Raw genomic sequence first — 20,994 nt, 5'->3', positions numbered from 1 at the left:
AGGAATTTGGCTACAGTTGTCGTATTCCTCTTGTTAAGCCACTCCTGAACCACAGACAACTTCAGAGGCGTCTTACCTGGGCTAAGGAGAAGAAGAACTGGACTGTTGCCCAGTGTTCCAAAGTCCTCTTTTCAGATGAGAGCAGTTTTGTATTTCATTTGGAAACCAAGGTCCCAGAGTCTGGAGGAAGGGTGGAGAAGCTCATAGCCCAAGTTGCTTGAAGTCCAGTGTTAAGTTTCCACAGTCTGTGATGATTTGGGGTGCAATGTCATCTGCTGGTGTTGGTCCATTGTGTTTTTGAAAACCAAAGTCACTGCACCCATTTACCAAGAAACTTTGGAGCACTTCAGGCTTCCTTCTGCTGACCAGCTTTTTAAAGATGCTGATTTCATTTTCCAGCAGGATTTGGCACCTGCCCACACTGCCAAAAGCACCAAAAGTTGGTTAAATGACCATGGTGTTGGTGTGCTTGAATGGCCAGCAAACTCACCAAACATGAACCCCATAGAGAATCTATGGGGTATTGTCAAGAGGAAAATGAGAAACAAGAGACCAAAAAATGCAGATGAGCTGAAGGCCACTGTCAAAGAAACCTGGGCTTCCATACCACCTCAGCAGTGCCACAAACTGATCACCTCCATGCCATGCCGAATTGAGGCAGTAATTAAAGCAAAAGGAGCCCCTACCAAGTATTGAGTACATATACAGTAAATGAACATACTTTCCAGAAGGCCAACAATTCACTAAAAATGTTTTTTTTATTGGTCTTATGATGTATTCTAATTTTTTGAGATAGTGAATTGGTGGGTTTTTGTTAAATGTGAGCCAAAATCATCACAATTAAAAGAACCAAAGACTTAAACTACTTCAGTCTGTGTGCACTGAATTTATTTAATACACGAGTTTCACAATTTGAGTTGAATTACTGAAATAAATGAACTTTTCCACGACATTCTAATTTATTGAGATGCACCTGTATAACAGTTTATTTCAATGTTATCATCAAAACAAGATCTAAATTAATTAATCAATTAAAACTGTAATCAAATCAAAGTAGAACAATTAATTTTCAACATAATACTGTATTATTTTTATCAAATGATCCTCACAGCACAATCCAAAGTACAACATTGTAGTTATTTTTGTCAAATAAAGTGCTGCACAAGAGAGCATCACAGATATTGCTTGAATATATGATAATTACTGATTTATTATTAGTAGTATTAATAGAATTACAGTGCATATTACAGCAATTTACTGTAGTGATATATTTCTGTTGTAAGTATTTCCATTTAAATCAAGCTTTTATTTTGGCAGAAGCTTTTATTTTGGAGTGAAGCCCTTTCCATTTCTGTGTTTTTGAAGGTAGCTTCTCACTTCCAGAAAAGCAGGTCACTTTGTCACCCAGTGTGATTATTTAATCGCAAAAGGCTGTTATTTCGTTAAATAAGTATGTAGTCTGTATGTGCTGCATGCTTCATAGTGAATTAGCGCTCTGCTCGCTGTCATCTGCTACGAACAGAGCGTGCAGTGCCCATGATGGTGTTTTAGAGCTCCATGGTAATTGCAGCCTTTGCGGTTTAATAATCACACTAGGACGTAACGTGATTTTAATTTGTGAACTGAATGTTAACGCAATGACATTCGTATGGCAGATGGTATCGGTTTTTGGTTTTGGAGCGTTATTACGAGCACAAGTACAAGTAGTACCAGAATCGATATCGGGACATCGCTAGTTTAGTAGTACTAATAACACATTAGACTAATCACTTTCAAAAAAGTACTATGGTATTATGAGTACTATGGTGTTTTTTGGAAATGGAGGCTACCATGGTAACCATTCAGGTTCTGCCACATTACTTGCTGTAAGGTCCTAAATATTCATGACAGAATATAGTAAAATAACATTTCATTTATATGAAAGGAAATGAAATGAAAGTACTATAGAAAGTGTCAGTTCTATAAAGAGAATGATGAGGTCAGAGAGGAAGCAGCAGAGATGACAGGGTGATGTGTTACTTATAGCACATGTCAAAACATGGCATTACCATGGACCATGTCTAAAAAACATTGTAATACCCTGGGACTTTTTGTGAGAAAGATAACAGAAAAGGCTATCATTTGTGATAAAGGAAATAAAAAAATTAGGATATTTATTTTATAAAAGAAAATGCTTAAATACCGTAAAAGCAAATAAGTTAGTTAAGTATATACTGTATAAGTACTACTCATTTAAAAAATATCAGTGCCCTTTTTTTATCCTTCCGCACCTGGAAGGTCTGTGCACGCCACTGCTGCTCACCAATAGTTGAGTAGTAAAACCAAATAAAATCAAAGACATAAAAAAAACTTTGTTCCCCATTATGCTCAAATTTCAAGCTTGAGCCTTGTGATGGTGAAACAGCTTTATATCGTATTCAAGTTGATGAGTAATTTTTGAATGCACTGCGGTTCGGAACAACAGAACATAGTGTCACAGCAGACTGGCACATGGAGGGGACCAAATTAATTCAGTTTTGCACTAAAGCAAACGTACAAAGTGTGAAAACGACCTAAGTAACTGGATCAACTTCATTATACATGTGTGTGCGGATATGACACTCACTTATATTTCACAGACAGTCTATGTCTTCTCTCAGCAAGAGTAGGTCCTCACAGTGGAACTCTCCAAACGCTGTAATGCTGATGGCCCGACTGCAAGGAAACAAAGACATTCAGAGAATAAGCTACCATATTTACACTAGACTTCTGCTCTCTCTGACCATGTATATACTGCAACATTTTAGGAGTGACGACCCCATTTAAATGTGAGAGTGAATTTCTTGTGGACAGGAATTTTACTGGTGTCAACCTTTATAAAAACAAGCACAAATTTAGTAATGTAATCCAATTCTGGTCGACATAATTAGTCAATTAGTGGCAGGTCTGTGCAATCCCTACTGTATTTAGCTGCAGTATGTACAGTCCCAGTCCCAGTCACAATGTCCACAAACAACCAGGACAGCACAATTTCAAAAATGATTACATGGTTAGTTGGATAGTCACCAAGTAAGTGAATTCCCTAGTGTCTCCCTGCTGCAAGCAGTTAATATCCACACAAACACTAGAGGACACAGCACATGAAGGCATGTCCAGCAACACTGAAGTAAGGACAACGCCAGTAAAACACTGTTCTTCAGACTATGCGAGATGCACCACATTTTGAGTCGATTTCAACCAGTGTAGTCTTTTAACTCAAAGCAAGTTGTGATGTTTTATGATGCACTTTTATAAAGTTTTACTAACGTTCTAATGTGTCCTAATTTGTTCTTGCATAGCTTGGTTCCTTTGGGGTGTTTATTATTGTAATTATAATTTCCAATGTTACAGGTAAATGGTACCTCGGATAAGAGGACCTATTAAGTCCTGAGGCTGGGTTCACGAAAATGTTCTTAAGAAGAAGAAAAAAAGAAAGTTCTTAGGATAAATTTGAAGAAGTTTGTAAGAATGTTCCTTAGTGCTATTCTTGAAAAATCCTTAAGTTCTCAAACATTTTCTTTAGAACGTCTTACTTTTTTTTCTAAAGAATAAAATTGTTTTTATATTGTTTGATTACACTAGCCTGCTCATGAGGTTGCCTTGTCTAATGCAACATATTAAATTCTTCAACACTGGCAAATCGTAACGATAAAGGTATCTTTCTATTAAAGAGCACCTATTATGGTTTTTAAAAGTGCCTAATTTTGTTTTAAAGGTCTCATACAATAGATTTACATGCATCCAAGGTCAAAAAACACTTTAATTTGCTCATAATTTAAATGGCAACATTACCTTTTTTTTCCCAGTGTCAAAAACGACTCGTTCAATGATCCGTTCTAAAGGATTCATTCTAAACTCCTCCATTCAGTGAGCCGACTCTGCTCTGATTGGTCAGATGTCCCAGTCTGTTGTGATTGGTCTACCGCTTAGTGTAGTGTTTCAGGGTGGGTTATAGCTGTTCGCGAGCAGCCAATGAAGACCAGAGGCGGGTTTTTTGTTACCAAATTACGTAGGTTAGTACAGGAGGTAAGTCTGAAATTACTAACGACTTGTTTCAGGTGTTAAGGATCGGTCCTTTCTTTTGGGAGTCAATAACTCCATTTGTCGTGCACTTTGATTTTTGAAACTTTGTAGATTTTTACATTCACAAACATCTATATAACACACTACATGAAAGGTAATATTTGAAAAACCATAATAGATGCTCTTTAATTTATTTATTTTTTTTTAAGTAGCAAGCACATCGCAATAACTTTTTATATGTAAAATGTGTGAGACGTAGTAGTATAAGGACATTAACCGTCATAGGAGGATTTACTTGCTGGTAACCATTTGACGACTTCTAATTTGGCATAGAAGAATAGAAACAAAAACTTCAGAACACAAGAGCCGAAGGGTCTTGTTGAGGAAATTACTGCAAGGAAAAAGTTCTTCTAGGAAAGCTTGATAATTATATCATGTTGGAAAGTAAAAGGCGGGCATGGGAAAGGGTGGCAGAGGACAGTCTCAGCTTTTCTATGGACGATGCAGCACATCCATTTTGGCCTAAAATCACATAAACAGCCCATTGTGACTTCCGACACAACATGACAGAATTTACTTTTGGGATTTAAGACAACTGTGAGGTTCTCCTAACTTTAAGATTTAAGGTGTTACAACGATTTTTAAGAATTATTTTCTAAAATGTAAATTTGTAACTTTTATTCGTTACCTCTTGTGAACCCGCGTCCACTTGTGGACATAGTTTTTTGGCTTCGCTATACGTAAAGCATAATTTTAATTAATTTAAACCTTTTCATGAGATTCTAGACTTTCATTTAAGGGTTAAACTTCTGGCGCACAGAGTCACGTGACACAACAACATGACGTCGATTTCCATGAAGCGCTTCTACGGGTGCAGATCCAACAAAGTTTTTTCATTGAAACCTGTTTGGTTGTAAAGAGTAGCGTCTCTAGTTTCGTTTGATATGGCGCTTTAAAAAATTCATTCATTTTTCACGCGTCAGCACGCTGATAAACATGATGTACACATTTTTGGATTTTGAGACATTATTACCTCATAAGTTGAAAAAACAAAAACAAAAAAAAACATGTTAGTTATTTTAAACGTGGGTCATTTAGCTTCTTTTTAATATAAGTTTGTTATATCTTATTTTGTTATCTCTGTACAATACGGTTCTATTCATTAACATTAGTAAATGCATTCCTATATTCACTGTGCATTTTCACATTAAGAATCAATGGGTTCATCCAAAAGCTGAAAAATGTTGCTTTCAGAGGCTTGATATGGAGTTAGGATGAAAATAAGGTGCATTTCGAACTGTTCTGAGACTAGTGCAGACAGACAGCACACTGGAGGTTAAGTCATTCCCTAATTAGGGAGCAAGGGAGCATCCTATAGCTTTCCTATGCAGCTAAGTGCATTCACTCCTAAAATCTGACCAGAAGTTCAGTTTAAGGCTGCAGATGATGTTTGGATCACTCAACATGTTTGGCAGACATGAGACAATGGTAATCAGTACATAGATTCATAATTTATAATGTCTAATTTTATTTTAACATGATTGGCAGTGATTGGATGATGCTGGCCATTACTTTGAATCTGAATTAATTATGCTAATTTCTGTAATGTCTCAAAAACATGAATAAACAACACTTCTGGAAACATAAACATTTTGATAAAAAAAAAAAATAAATAAATAAAAATAAAAAAGCCGGACTTTCTATAGATTGGTAGTTAAGAAGAATATTCTTCTTAAGAATGTTTCATGAATCTGGCCCCCGATAGCACCAAAAGCAACTCAACAAAATAACATAAAAGTACCAAACATTCGTACTCAGAATAATTTAGTACGAATTTTAATCATTCCCTGAATAAAGTCTGGGTACCTGAATGAAGATGTGTTATTTGGCATCCAAACCACTAAAAAAAACTCATCCTAGCTCCTAAATAATAATAAAAAAAGGACCATTGAAGTACGATATTTCGAAATGAGTGTTTTGTGTTCTATTAATAATTGTCATGCATGTTTTCATGATGACAATTTTTTTGTAAAACATTATTTTACAGTTTGCAAATCTATAACTGTTGGTATACCATGACCAACATATGCCTCAATGTTGAAGCCAAATACAAACCAGTTGACATATTTGCACTCCACTGTTTGCAGTCACTGTATCTGACAGGTATATTTGACAGTAGAGAGGACAGGAGACAGTGAGACGAGGTAAAGGTGTACGAGTACAGTATAGGGGTGGGGGTCTGGAGTGCCACACGATTGGAGGCTCCGTTATATCTGACCTTGAAACCAGTCCAAATACATGTCGTCAGGACTGTCATCCATCACCTCATACAGGACTACAGCAGCAGTCCATAGAAAACAACAAAAACACAGTCAGACCAGTGTGTGTGTCTGTTTGATAGTGTCTGATCTGTGTCTTCCTGGAAGTGTGGCTATGTTTGGAATGGTATACTAGTTCACTTCTTACTAATTACTGCACAGTATTCTATGGAAGCACATTTCCGCCACATGAGGGAAAAAAAGTACTTTAGTAAGTCATTATTATGAGATAAAAAGTCGTAATTATTAGATTCAAAGTCATAATTACGAGCGTAAAATAATCATGAATTTTTAATCTAATAATTACGAATTTTTACTGTGTATCATAAATATGACTTCGTATCTAAATTGACTTGCCAATTACTTTTTTTTTCCATGTTGTAGAAACAGGCTTCCATATTATTCACTGTATACTGCTTATTTATTTCTTAAAGGTGCACTCAGTAATTGTTTCCTCAACCAAAAATGTTACGCCTAAATAAATTAACTGTAATTTTGAAACAAAATTGTTGACTGCGAATAGTGAATTTCTACAATGGCATCTGTAACTGAAAACAATTGTAGCTGCATCGATGCCACTAGGTGTCAGTGTAAGTCCAAGATGTCATAAACACAATTACTGAATGCACCTTTAAGAGGGTGAGTGAAACAGTAGTCCTTATTCCACGATAATGGTTAGTTTGCTGTTTCCGTACATAGCCCCTGTCTTTTAAAATACTTCTTTCCTACTTACTGAATAGGACACAGTATCCTACGGAAGCCCATTTCCATGATATGGGGAAAAAGTGCTTTGGCAAGTACTAAAAATTAGATACTAAATCATAATTATGAGATAAAATGTCATAATTATAAGATTCAAAGGCATATTTTTGAGATTGAATATCAATTATGAGATGACTTACCAAAGACTTACTTTTTTTTTATGTTGCAAAAGCAGGCTTCCATAGTATTAATTTTATACTTCCTATAGTTTTTTGTTTGTTTGTTTTTAAAGGTAGGCATACGATTTTTTGTACGCATGGAAACTTGGATGACCAACTACATTTGCCAAAATCTGCAGTATACACCAGAACATGCAAGAACTAGTGTTGCTTTTAGCGCTTAGATAACACATTAGCCACTGTGAATGAGCAATGACAAGATTTTCTCTAAAGAAAAATTAGGTTGTTTACCACCAAAACCAATAATATGCCTTCAGAAGACTTGGAATATGATGCGCAGATTGCATGGATCACTTTTATGCTACTTTTGGGTCCTATTTTAAGCTTTAAAGTGAGTCACTAGTAACTGCCATTGCACTGAAAAGTGTGTCCAAAATATTCATTAAAATATTTACTTTTTGTTATATTTTTATATATTATCTTTGGATTTTCTCCCCAATCTGGCATGCCCAATTCCCAATGCGCTCTAGGTCATTATGGTGGCGTAGTAACTCGCCTCAATCCGGGTGGCGGAGGACATCTGAGACCATCAATCCGTGCATCTTATCACATGGCTTGTTGAGCGCATTACCGCGGAGACCTAGTGCGTGTGGAGGCTCACGCTATTCTCTGCGGCATCCATGCATAACTCACCACGTGCCCCACCGAGAGCGAGAACCACATTATAGTGACCACAAGGAGGTTAACCCAACGTGACCCTACCACCCTAGCAACCGGGCCAATTTGTTGCTTTGGAAGCTTGACTGGAGTCACTCAGCACGTCCTGGATTCGAACTTGACTCCAGGTGTGGTAGTCAGCGTCTTTACTTGCTGAGCTACCCAGGCCCCCTTTTTGTTCAATTTTTAATTGTCGTGATCCACATAAAAATGATATGTGGTTGAGTTAATTGCAGTATTTTCATTTTTTGGGTGAACTATTCCTTTAATATTCTCTTTCTTGACTTATTATTTGATCAAAATATCAAAAGTTAAGATGTTTTAAACAAACTTACATTAAAAATGCAAAATAACTATTTTCGAGATGATGACTGGGCACCACATAAATGAAACATGCAACATAGTAAGATTAAGTGACAACAATGTAGTATTTACCACTGCATAGAGCATAATGTTTCACTATTTTAAAAAGTAGTAGGCAATATACAATATATATACTGCGCAGTACGCAGGATGCTAGTATTCCTTTTCCAACATAAGAATCTGTCTCACACTACATTGATCTTTTCCCTAGCAGAGTTTTCAGTGCTTGTGTTTGTGCACCAGCATGTGTTCTGAATAGTAGCGTGTGTATTTGCACATGCAGTTGCAATGTCTCACCCTCGGGTGGCAGTCTGCGTGAGTGTGCAGAGGTGGCAGTGAGACGGAAGCCCGCAGGCAGGGTCTCCGCTGAGCCGGGCATCATGCTGATTCCGTGAACGTCCCGCGGAGGAAACTGCCTCCTCCATGACGGCCCTCTGAAGTCTTTCTCATCACACTGCACACAGTCCAGAGACAGATTCAGACCACAGTCATTACATAATGTTATATCTGCCTTGAGCTTTGCTGTCTAAAGATGTTACATTGGCTTTATTCCCAAACCTAGTAAGCTGCCTAAAGAGGCCATATCAGTCACTTTAGTAAAGGTGCTACTTTAAATCAAATCAAATTAAATCATTTTTATTGTCACACAGCCATATACACAAGTGCAATGGTGTGTGAAATTCTTGGGTGCAGTTCCGATCAACACAGCAGTTGTGACAGTGATGAGACATTTACCAATTTACAATAAACATCAAATTAACACAACACAATTTAAAGTCTAATATACACAAGAAGGCAGCTTTGAAGAGAGCCTGTTGAAATGTGTGGGAAATATAATAAAAAGATCTGCTTAACCTCATCTAATCGTCTTTCTGTTCCCAGTGCCAGCAAATTGTTGTACTCTCGTTCCAGAATTTGTCTCGCCTGTGGAGGGGTGGGGGTGTGGGGGGGGAGGGGGAAATCATTCAAATGTTCTTTCTTTAAAATAAAAAGGCAGCAATTGTAGTGCGAGTGAATGTGTGTGGAGACCTGAGTGTTTTGGTTGGGGATCTGCAGCAGCAGGGCCAGACTGCTATAGTCAAAGTTGTCATCGAGTGCGATGAGTGCCCCGTGCACGCCGCTCTCTAACAGGATGTTGGCGTAATCGCGGAGACCGATGCTTTGAACCCAACGGATCACACGCTCGTTGGTCCACACTAGCACGTCTTGGCCATAATAAAACATGACAAAGTGGACTTAGCAATATGTCACAAATATTAGTCAATGAAATAAAAACAGACAGCTTTTGCAGGCTGTATGTACCTCTGATCTCATGTTGGCTGCTCTCTCTGCGTCTCTCCAGCTCTTTCCTGTCATAGTTGAGCTTCTTCAAACACATAATGCCGTACTGCAGACTGGTTCTGTTACCATTTTGAAGCTTCAGTTAATGCAGCTTAAAGGGAGGATTATTTTATCATCATCTAATCACCCTTGTGTCGTCCGAAACCTGTGTGGACTGCTTTTATGGTGCTTTTTTTTATTTTCATTGTATGGAAAAGAGCAGCATATATGTTCTGCTAACTATCTCCTTATGTTCCACAAAAGAAAGAAAGAAATACAGGTTTGAAATGACACACACTAAAAAGAATGGAAAGCAGCTCTATTAAAAATTCTAAACCAGTACACTTGAAATCAACTTAATACATTTATGTTTGAGATGAGAACATGATTATATTGTGTAAAGTCCAAGTGATATTCAACCTAGTGATCAAAAAATGATATGATCACATTGCTATGAAAAGTTCAAATGGATTCAGACTTCAAACGGATGGTGTTCACTCAACGTGATTTTTACTGATTGTTCAGTTAACTTATTTTAAATGAGCTAATGCAACACAATTCTTTAGCATTTGGTCTGAACTTAATTTCCTTGTGTTCAATCTATCTACAGGGCAGCCAAAAAAAAAAAAGAAAAAAAGGTGGCACTATGTTTGATTGCTCAAATCTTAAAAATGCATAAAAGGCGGGGCCTGGGTAGCTCAGCGAGTATTGACGCTGACTACCACCCCTGGAGTCGCGAGTTCGAATCCAGGGCATGCTGAGTGACTCCAGCCAGGTCTCCTAAGCAACCAAATTGGCCCGGTTGCTAGGGAGGGTAGAGTCACATGGGGTAACCTCCTCGTGGTCGTGATTAGTGGTTCTCGCTCACAATGGGGCACGTGGTAAGTTGTACGTGTATCGCAGAGAGTAGCATGAGCCTCCACATGCTGTGAATCTCCGCGGTGTCATGCACAATGAGCCACGTGATAAGATGCGCAGATTGACTGTCTCAAAAGTGGAGGCAACTGGGACTTGTTCCTCCACCACCCGGATTGAGGTGAGTAACCACGCCACCACGAGGACCTACTAAGTAGTGGGAATTGGGCATTCCAAATTGTGAGAAAAGAGGATAAAAAAATAAATAAATGCATAAAAAGTATTTGCACGATTTCTGACGTACTTCTACGACTTTTGTAAACAACAAAATGACATCACTGTGACAACATCGACAGCAACAGCTTGCTACAAATAAGTAAATCGTTTAGCTAAGTTTCCAATGGCTGCAAAATTAGGTGCTATCGCCATGTGGCCCCATTTCTGGGGGGAGGGGGCCAACAATTTACTTATTTATTTATTTGTAGCAAGTTGTTGCTCACGATGATGTCACAGTGACATACTTTTGTTGTTTACAAAAAGTTGTAGAAGTACGCCAAAAATCATGCAAACGCCTTTGTGGCCCCATTCAAATTTAAGTTAGGTTAGCTCAATTTATGTAGGTTCTTGCTACACAAAGTATTTGAGTAAAGCCTGCATTTTAATTAAATATCACAGTAACTTATTTTCATTGTAGGGAGCCAGTGTCCACAATTTAATCAAGTTAAACCAAAAAAACAAAAAACAAAGATTCAGTTTAGTGTGAGTAAATAATGACAGAAATTGCATTTAATAATACATTGATATTAGAGTCTAAGCATGTTAAACAGAACTAATATACTATCAACTACTAATATACTTATTTTATATATTATATATAAGATTTCTAAAGAACAGAATGGGATATTTCACCTGATTCTATGGTAGCTCCTTCTAGTTTAATCATTATCTAATTTAAATTAAATTCCCTACTACAATCCTTAACCAAAAGTAGAGTTCAAGAACAAGGTCCTGATTCAAGAACACATTCTTTGACCATTAAAATTGGTAATAAGAAAGAGTCATTTATTTCTGGATTCTTTACCTGTGGAAGCTGTCCACCATTTTTAAATGCACTCTGAGGTCTTTCTTGGTGAGATGGTCCAGCATGCGTGCATCCACCAAACACTCCATGAAGTAGCTGCGGTACTGAGGTAGACCTAGACTGGGCAGCCACTCGTTCCCAATCCATTCATGGTTCATATCACCGTATGCCAGTGTCTAAATGACATATACAACACTTTATATTAAAAAAAATCATGCCACTGCAGTCTAACTAAAAAAATCTACTTTTGTTTGTCTAGTCTATACACATCATTGTCAACCTCTTTTCAAAAAACAAATTCAAACCCAAATAAACTTTCTGCTGTTGATTCCCACAGTAAATCATTCTGACTCATCCCTCAATTAAACAAATGTAAAACACTTATAACAGAGGTTTATGGGGCAAGGCATTCCAGAGAGTTATAAGTCTGAAGAAATATGCTTTTGTTACAGATGTATTGAAACTGGGTTCATAACTCAAAGCTTCAGTACACTGTTTTTGACCAGCAGATGGCAGAAAATTTAACAAAGTGCTCCTAATTAATGGTTCTCCAAACAGTGTTCGAATGGAGCAGAGGCTACGAGTTAAGAGACCCCAAATGTAGATTAGGAAATAACTGTGCTTGTTGTCTGGACATAACATTTTATTGACAGGCGAGAGCAAGTATTTGTATTACAATATTGGGACCCACTTTATATTAGGTGTCTTTAACTACTATGTACTTAACCATTTGATACAGTGTACTTATTATGTACATATGTGTTGTTGCATTGTACTTCTATTTAAAGTACCTGCATTAAATTACATCTGTAGTTACACAGTTAACCATACCTAAACCTAACCCTACCCCAATCCTTACCATAACCTAACCCTAAACCCGTACCTCAACCTCAGTAGCAGCAAATTTGAATTTTGTGAGAATTTTGCAGAACAACATGTAGTTACAGAATAAATAAATTGTATTATATGTATTTTAATGTCAGTACATACAGTAGTAGTTCAAGAGACCTAACATAACGTGGGACCCAACCTAAGCTGGTATTTGCACTTATCTTTGAACCAAATACCGAAACATTCAGTCAAATTAAGTTTCGAACGTCATAGATCACTTCAGTTATTACCAAAAACAATCTTTTTTGACTCAAGCTTTATAGCTTCCATGTCAAATGTCACATCACTAAAAGAAAGTAAAAATGTTAAGCTTGTGTTTTTGGTAAAGTACTAACATGAAACATTCAGTAAAACAAAAAGTTTACTATTTAATCTGTAACGCCATCTAAATCATCCTTTCAAGGTGGGACTACTTTTCTAGGTAGATGAACATCTGTTTATATACATTACTGATTTTCTGTAATTCTGGGTAGGGTTTGCTCCATGCAACATCACTTTACAGATAGATACAGTTTAAGTCAGAAGTTTACATACACCTTAGCCAAATACATTTAATCTCAGTTTTCACAATTCCTGATATTTAATCGTAGAAAACATTCCCTGTCTTACGTCAGTTAGGATCACTACTTTATTTTAAGAATGTGTAATGTCAGAATAATAGTAGAGAGAATGATTTATTTCAGCTTTTATTTCTTTCATCACATTCCCAGTGGGTCAGAAGTTTACATACACTTTGTTAATATTTGGTAGCATTTCCTTTAAATTGTTTAACTTGGGTCAAACATTTTGGGTATTCTTCCACAACCTTCTCACAATAAGTTGCTGGAATTTTGGCCCATTCCTCCAGACAGAACTGGTGTAACTGAGTCAGGTTTGTAGGCCTCCTTGCTCGCACATTCTTCAGTTCTGCCAACAAATTTTCTATCGGATTGAGGTCAGGGCTTTGTGATGGCCACTCCAAAGGTCTTGAAAAAAGCTGATTTCTTATTTTCCCATGATGTCAAGCAAAGAGGCACTGAGTTTGAAGGTAGGCCTTAAAATACATCCACAGGTACACCTCCAATTCAGTACACCTCCTATCAGAAGCTAATTGTCTAATTGTCTAAAGGCTTGACATCATTTTCTGGAACTTTCTAAGCTGCTTAAAGGCACAGTTAACTTAGTGTATGTAAACTTCTGACCCACTGGAGTTGTGATAGTTAATTAAAAGTGAAACAATCTGTCTGTAAACAATTGATGGAAAAATGACTCATGTCATGCACAAAGTAGATGTCCTATACGACTTGCCAAAACTATAGTTTGCTAATATGAAATCTGTGGAGTGGTTAAAAATTTGTTTTAATGACTTCAACCTAAGTGTTTGTAAACTTCTTACTTCAACTGTATGTCATGTACATTCTTAGCATCCTAATGATAGATATAACAGATATCACGTGTTTATAGGCTTTACATGGCCATGACAGGAGTTATATAATTTTATATTTCATATAAGACAATGTCTAATGTGAACATGTATGGAGTGTTAAGGCAATATCTTCAAAACAGCTTGATAACTATAATTTTTATGTTTATTCCAGTACTGTACAAGTGCCCCTTAGACATCCATTGTAAGTGCATTTGTAAATGTATGTTTTGTGCTTGAAAAGAATGAGTATAAAACTGTTATACACTTACCTGTGACCAGCTGCCCTCTTCTGACTCTGACTTCTGTGGGGTGAAGCACAAGAAAAGTCATTTTATCCATACTACATCTGTAAACTGTTTCACAATGTACACATTTATTTACTTTGTAATGCACTTATCTATAAATACATTCTTTTTTTTTTTGTCATAAACCCAATCATACATAGCTAATGAACTGTACTAATTTGGTAAGTTTTAACATTTCTGCAACACAAGTAAGAGCAAAGGCATGCAAACACACAACAGACTTCAACATTACATACAAACTACATCAAATACAAACATTATGCCTGTATTTTCACTGTGCTAATGACAACCATGCACTTTAATCTGCTATACAGTATAACGGTTTCCGTTACAGACTCGTGTTCTCGGTTTACAGTGATTGTTTTGTTGATGAGAGGTAAGGTATAAGGTAAGCTGTGATTGGGATCCTGCTTTGACTTTACAATAAGGCTCAATGAGAAATAACGAGGTTAGTTTTGTCCCCCTATTACTGATTATGCTTGATTTGAACTTGAGAACATCCATTCAGCCTTGGTTTTGTCAGAGCTGTTCTATGGGAAATTAGGCCCTCTAACATTGCTGGTTCACCCATCTAAAGATCATTAGTTTTGGATTTAATAGCAAGATCTATGAGCTGAATATGGAGAAATAAAGTATTCAGACTTGAATTGATGAAAGCTTGAAGTTGTGATAATCGTGCAATTTTTTGTAATGGTTATTTACCATTACTGTCTCACATACAGTGGGCTCCAAAAGTCTGAAATTGCTGGTAAAAACACTGCTTCTTTGCATTCTTTTCTCATTTAATTACATTTGTTTTATCACAAATTATATTGTCAACATAATGCAAGTGATAATTAACATGATTTTTTTTCATAGTATTTGGTATGTCCTCTTATTTGTAATAAACAGCATGCACTTGAGCTGGAAATTAACCTTTTGTACAAAGGAGTTACCTGGTCAATGTCAAATATTTGCTTACATTTAATTAGCAATTTATATTTCATTTCATTAATTTCTTTTCAAAATCCTAAAACTTTAAAATCCTTAAACTGTTTTTTTTCCTCCAGATTTTGAATGTGGACTTTTGGACCCCAATGTATGATTGTGTCACAGGAACGTGAGGTTAATCTCAATTATGAATTCTGTGTGTAAATGACTAATATGACATTTCTGTGATACGTTTGTTAATGCTCATAGACATGCTTCTTTTAGATAGTGAAAAAAAAGAAGGCAGACATCGAAAAGAGTGTCAGAGGGCATATCTGAAACAAAATATCTGTCTAAATATACTTCTTTTCCTGTCAAAATGCATTTATTTCCTTCTTAGGAAAGAAAACAAAAAATATGTAACAATATAATGCTTTAGTAACATTTTCCAAAAAAAGCCTTCCGCAGTATAAAGATAAAAATGCACTAAAATAGCACCAATTCAAGTTACATTAAACGTTTCCCAAAGTCTAAGCGGGAGTTTGACTAATTGAAAGAACTAGTCTCCCCATTGGTGGCATTTTCATTGCAATGGCCGTTAAATCTCTAAAGCTCTCATCCTCAACAATATTAATCTGCTGGTAGACCGTGGCTATCTGCTTTGTTACAGCAATCATGAAACTGTGTTCATGATTCGCTTCAGGGTGTCAATGTCAGCGTCAAACACTGCTCTGAACGCCACATGAAAAGCGCTTGCAGACAAAAACTTCCCATTCTACGTTTTGGTGAGATTTGACTTGGTGTGCTTCGTTGTAATTAAAATGCGCTTTACATAGGCAGAAAAATACTTGATTTCTATCACAAGTCCCATCTGGGCTTGTTTTGTACATAAAATAGCATTAAGAGGTCTTTTCTCCATCATTTTATCACTGACACGGTAGCGCTTGTGTGTGTGTGTGTGTAGTGAAGTGTGCATCCGTGTAATGACTCTGTGCGGACACACTGCAAAAGTTCCGCCTTTCTAACCAGTGTTTATGCTGGTTTATGCTGTATTAACAGTAAATGCATTAATCGCAATTAAGAAAAATTTACATGTGAAACCTTTTAAATTAATCACATGCGTTTACTCATTAATTTTGACAGCTGTATTTTAAATGAAAATGTATTAGTGTAGACATGGCCTTAGTCTTCAAGGCCTAATGACCCAAAGTTTATCAAGGCCCTTGCTAGTGCCTGAATTCGTGTCCACTATATACTTACTCACGTCATATAGAACTAGGGAGTGCAATGAGACACAGCTAATGTTATGAAAACAGGAAGAGAAGAGAGACTGGAGGAGGACATGGTGACTGACCGTTTTGGAGGGGGCAGCAAGGGTCTCCATTTCCTCATGGGTTACCCACACATTACCCGATGGCTATGTGGGTGGCAGCAAATCCAACAGGAAGGGCAAGCAGTGTTAAAGAAGAATAGCAGCAGCACTGTAAGCCAATAGTGTTACAGCATCACAGTCAGATCATTAGCAAGACCTGCCCTCTGAGGCAAAGGCCTGAGACAGCACAAACACACAGAGCATCCATCCCATTTATAGGACAGGAACTGCTGCTGGGGAAAACGCCATTGCAACATGCTACATGAGTTGATGCCTGATGTAGTTAGTAGAATGACTGTTGAGTATATAAAAATAATTGTCAATAAGAAATTTGATAAGCCACAGTTTGTTGTACTGCTGGGATGGGGATGTGTCAGTCTGTGAAAGTGTGATTACACAATATCATAACGGCTCAGCCATCGCAGTTGATGCCAAACACGATTACCATGACAACAGAAAATCATAAAGCTGCAGTTGGGTTGAAAATAGATGAAACGGAGAATATAGCACTATTCGGATGGGATTTGTTTTCAAGTTTTTGTTTAAGATAAATTTGTTTTGTATTTACATAGGATGTCATTTCACGTATTGATTCGAAGGGGATTGGCATCTCTGTTGTTATTACTAAGGTTGAAAGGTTATGTGCTTTGAATAAGTGCATTCATTTCATATGATTTATATATTCATTTAATACATTTATCACATGGGTGCTTCTTCAGCTTTAGCCATTTTTATGTCTTAGAGGTTGATTTTTAACAAAACTATTTCAACTTTTTTTTCCTTTTTGTTACTGAAGGTTTCATTAAAACTGAATTGCAAACTTTTTACCTGGCCTTCATCATTTATTTGTGGTACTTTTTAAATGTCATTTATGTATAGATTTGACTGCTTTAGCCTTGTCCCAGACTACAACTTTCCAAATCTTTTCTGAAAACTTTTCTGTTAATGAATAAAAATTCATTATAAAAATACAAATTATTACATGTTTAAAGCTATGATAATCTAAACAAAGAGTTAAATAAACAAACCATTTCATATTTATTGTATCAAAATTATTCTATCAATTTTTCAAATTTACTTCTGTCTCACAGTCCTGCCAACAATTTCGCCCCTAATAATATTGTTAAGCAAGACAACACAAATGTCAGTAAAGAGGATGGTTAAGATTAAAAATGAGACAAGTTCTACTGAAAGAAAATAGAAAAATCAAGGTAAATATCAAAATTTCCAATCAATTACGCAAAAAGTGTAAAAATATAATTGAACTGTGTAAGCTATGAAATTAGCCATAGCAAGACAAAGGAGGTGGCCGTTTTATTCCAAAAGTGTTAAAAATGTCACTTCCATCAGCATCAATTCCACCACGGAATTCTGTTAAATACAATACAGAATTTTACATGTGCTGGAAAAAGTGTTATTTTCTTGCCACTTTTAATTATGGTTCAAATGCCACATTATGCCTTTATAGAAAGCTTAGGATGTCTCCTACCTTATTTAAAAGCAAAAATGAATGGACAGAGAAAAAATTATTCTATAGAAAATATCTACAAATTATTTGGAATACATTTTTACATTTTCTTACACACTTTTACATCATAAATCATCATATGTAACAATTACAAACATTAAGTCAACTTTTACTTTTTTATTATCTTGAAAAAATTTAACTCAAATTTATGTAATTTTCTTTACCGTTGCTTTTCCGGCCGGTGGTCATGAAATGTGCTCTGCCACACACAATTTTAAACCTCAAAAAGTTAATGAAAAAGTTTTTAACTATTTAAGAAAATACATATGAATACAAAAGGGGATCAAGCTTAACTGTTCCACTTTACCCATCTTCGCACTATATTATACAATTTGAAACATTTACAATCCACTTTAATTAAAAATGAAAATGCAACTAGATGGAGGTAACACAAGACTGCCCAGAGAAATGTAATGACATTAGACATTTTAAATGATATCAGTAAATGCTTTAGCTTTGTCAGCCATAAAATACTAAAACTAAACTAAAAAGTAAATGAATTAAAACTAGAAAACACTGAGAAAACAAAAAGTAAACTAATACTAACAAAGGCCCCAAGTCCACCTGGTATAAAGAAGCGTTTTGGGTGATCCGATCACGTGGTCAGCCCTAAACGAGGTCTGAAACGTTTTGTGAACCGATTACAGAAACCACATATGAATGTGGTCAAAAACCAGGGTTGGGAGGGTTACTTTTTTTAATGTAATCTGTTACAGATTACTAATTACTTAACAATAAATGTAATCAGTAACGTAATCCAATTACAGCAATATGAAAGTAATGTAAGCAGAATATTTTTCATTACTTTTGGATTACCACAAGGGCACATATGTAAATAAAGTCAAGATAAAATCAATATGATCTCTAAAACTTTAAATTATGCCTTGAATGCAAACAGAACATCTTTGAGTAATATTATGAGTACTGTTGTAGCTGTTATTATATCTAAGGCAAAGAAACATGGACACTGCACCCTACCAAGAAAACAGAAAATGAGCTGTTAATGTAGAACAACTCAGTATTTTAAAAGAAATCAGGCGAGTTCTCTGTCTGCTACAGAAAAAGGACTTTTCTCATAAAGTAAATATAATCAGAACAGATGCACTGAATTATGTCTTTCTGACAGGATATACCTCAGATTCAAAAACACTGCAAAGTGTAATTCTACCATGTATTGCTTTTAAAGAGCGAATAATGTTGAAATTTCCAAGAAAATAATGCATGTTCTTCAATGCCATCACGATGAAGCAGCTGTTTGCCTCAAGTGCAGAGTGCTGATGTGAGACAGTTATTATTTGCACATGTGACAGGAGGCGCTCCTGACTCAAGTGAGTCATGAGAGAGAACCTGAAGAGAACGCACATCGAAACATCTCTCACTCTAAACAAACAGCTGTCTGTATCACTTTATGTCAGGAAAATTCACTATTTCTTTTGTCAGAAACTAAAACCTGTAATCCTGAGAGTAATCCCAATTTTTTAAAAATGTAACTGTAATCTGATTACGATGTTTTTATGTAACTGTAATGGATTACATTTACCTAATTTTTGTATCATGATTACCTAATGCTGTTACAAGTAATCTGTTACTCCCCAAGCCTGTCAAAAACGCATGTGTCCACATCACATTTGAGGTGTAAACAGTAATCCGACCTGAATGCGTCTTCGTCACAGCGAAGCACCACCCCTTACCTGTCAATCAACTGCTGCACTAAAATAAGAGTTTAAACTTTGCCGATTATTTAAAAAAAATAATCGTCCAATCGGAAAATGTAAAAAAGCAGATACATACACAATCACGAGAGCTTCACGGATATTCTTTAGTGTGTCTGATATCAACACAGATGACAAGCATGAACATCTGAAGCTCCTTTGTTATCCACTAAAATAACGGATAATTATGCTTGACATGTTGCGTTTGTGCTTAGATTCAATTTCAACCACATCTGGGAGAAACAGCACGCCATTTTTTTTTTAGCTTTCTTTGTCTTTTCTGTCTTTATTGTGCTTTAATATTATGCATTAACACACTGACATAGTGATTGATGTCGTCATGAAACAGAGACCCTCCCCTCCAAATCTGAACACAAATGGCCACAGGAGACATATTTAAGTGACCAGGTGTAAACAGTGATGTGTCTCACCTGACTACATGTGATCGGATCACCCGAAAACGGGTGGAAACTGGGTCATAGTGTGAAAACTAACGAAAAATAAACTAAATTGAAATGACAAATTAAATATAAAATAGATATTATAATAAAAATTTGAGAGTGAATTTTTTGTAACAAAATTTTACTCTCTAGAAATACACAGAGCTAAAATTTCCCAAAAGTTAAAGAAACACCTAAATATTAATTTTAATATAAATAATTTAACTTGCCAGTAGGTAGTTCTTGAATCCCAAACTGATATTTTACCCCGGTCTAAATGCATAATGAAGGTGCACCAGGAAGTTCGATTTAAGCACAATGAGAACATTATCATTCAACAAACTTCGACACAACTGAGGTGTCGTGAAAAAAAAGGTAGTAAACCCAAGTTAGTTCTCAGAGAACACCACAATTAGGTAATTTGCTTAGTAATGTTGTGCGAGAAAAGCATATTTGGATGGGATTGAAATCAGAGTACCCCTGAAAACCTCTCAGGAAAAACTCAACATAAACTCCTCTCTAAACAGGGCTTTAGGATGTTTTCAGTTTACTGATTATGTTTAGGAACACTTATAGTTCACCAGTTATTGTCAATTTGCCAAATGTGTATGTGTCTGTACTCACGGTTCTAGACGTAGGGGGCGCTGAGGGGCTGGTGAGTGAGACCATCTCCTGTATGGCCAGGCGTAGTTTGAGGCGGTGCAGCGGGTTACTGATGCCGATCTCTCTCTGAATCTCAGTGTCTGACAGGGCCGACATAATAGCACCGCTTTTCACATTGGCACGACATGCTGCCACATACCATGCTGGCATCCCCAGCCACAGCTACAGACACAAACATAATCATAGTAGCATA

General features: G+C 36.4%; 1 protein-coding gene across 1 annotated transcript in view; it reads right to left on the bottom strand.

The window, feature by feature from the left end:
- The window catches only part of LOC127435397 (liprin-alpha-2-like), a 233,065-nt gene that overhangs the window by 7,098 nt on the left and 204,973 nt on the right, over positions 1–20,994 (bottom strand). The window contains exons 22-30 of the mRNA XM_051688850.1: positions 20,763–20,963; positions 16,441–16,503; positions 14,142–14,174; positions 11,577–11,752; positions 9,623–9,720; positions 9,350–9,525; positions 9,176–9,244; positions 8,618–8,774; positions 2,606–2,694 (exon numbers count right to left, since the gene is read on the bottom strand). Coding sequence (XP_051544810.1) covers positions 2,636–2,694; positions 8,618–8,774; positions 9,176–9,244; positions 9,350–9,525; positions 9,623–9,720; positions 11,577–11,752; positions 14,142–14,174; positions 16,441–16,503; positions 20,763–20,963 — 1,032 coding nt within the window. The 3' untranslated portion in view covers positions 2,606–2,635. The remainder of the gene's footprint in view (positions 1–2,605; positions 2,695–8,617; positions 8,775–9,175; positions 9,245–9,349; positions 9,526–9,622; positions 9,721–11,576; positions 11,753–14,141; positions 14,175–16,440; positions 16,504–20,762; positions 20,964–20,994) is intronic.

The sequence above is a fragment of the Myxocyprinus asiaticus genome, chromosome 45, assembly GCF_019703515.2.
Source record: "Myxocyprinus asiaticus isolate MX2 ecotype Aquarium Trade chromosome 45, UBuf_Myxa_2, whole genome shotgun sequence".
NCBI lineage: Eukaryota > Metazoa > Chordata > Actinopteri > Cypriniformes > Catostomidae > Myxocyprinus > Myxocyprinus asiaticus.
The sequence above is the reverse complement of the archived record's forward strand: the minus strand, read 5'-3'. Positions and strand labels throughout refer to the sequence as shown.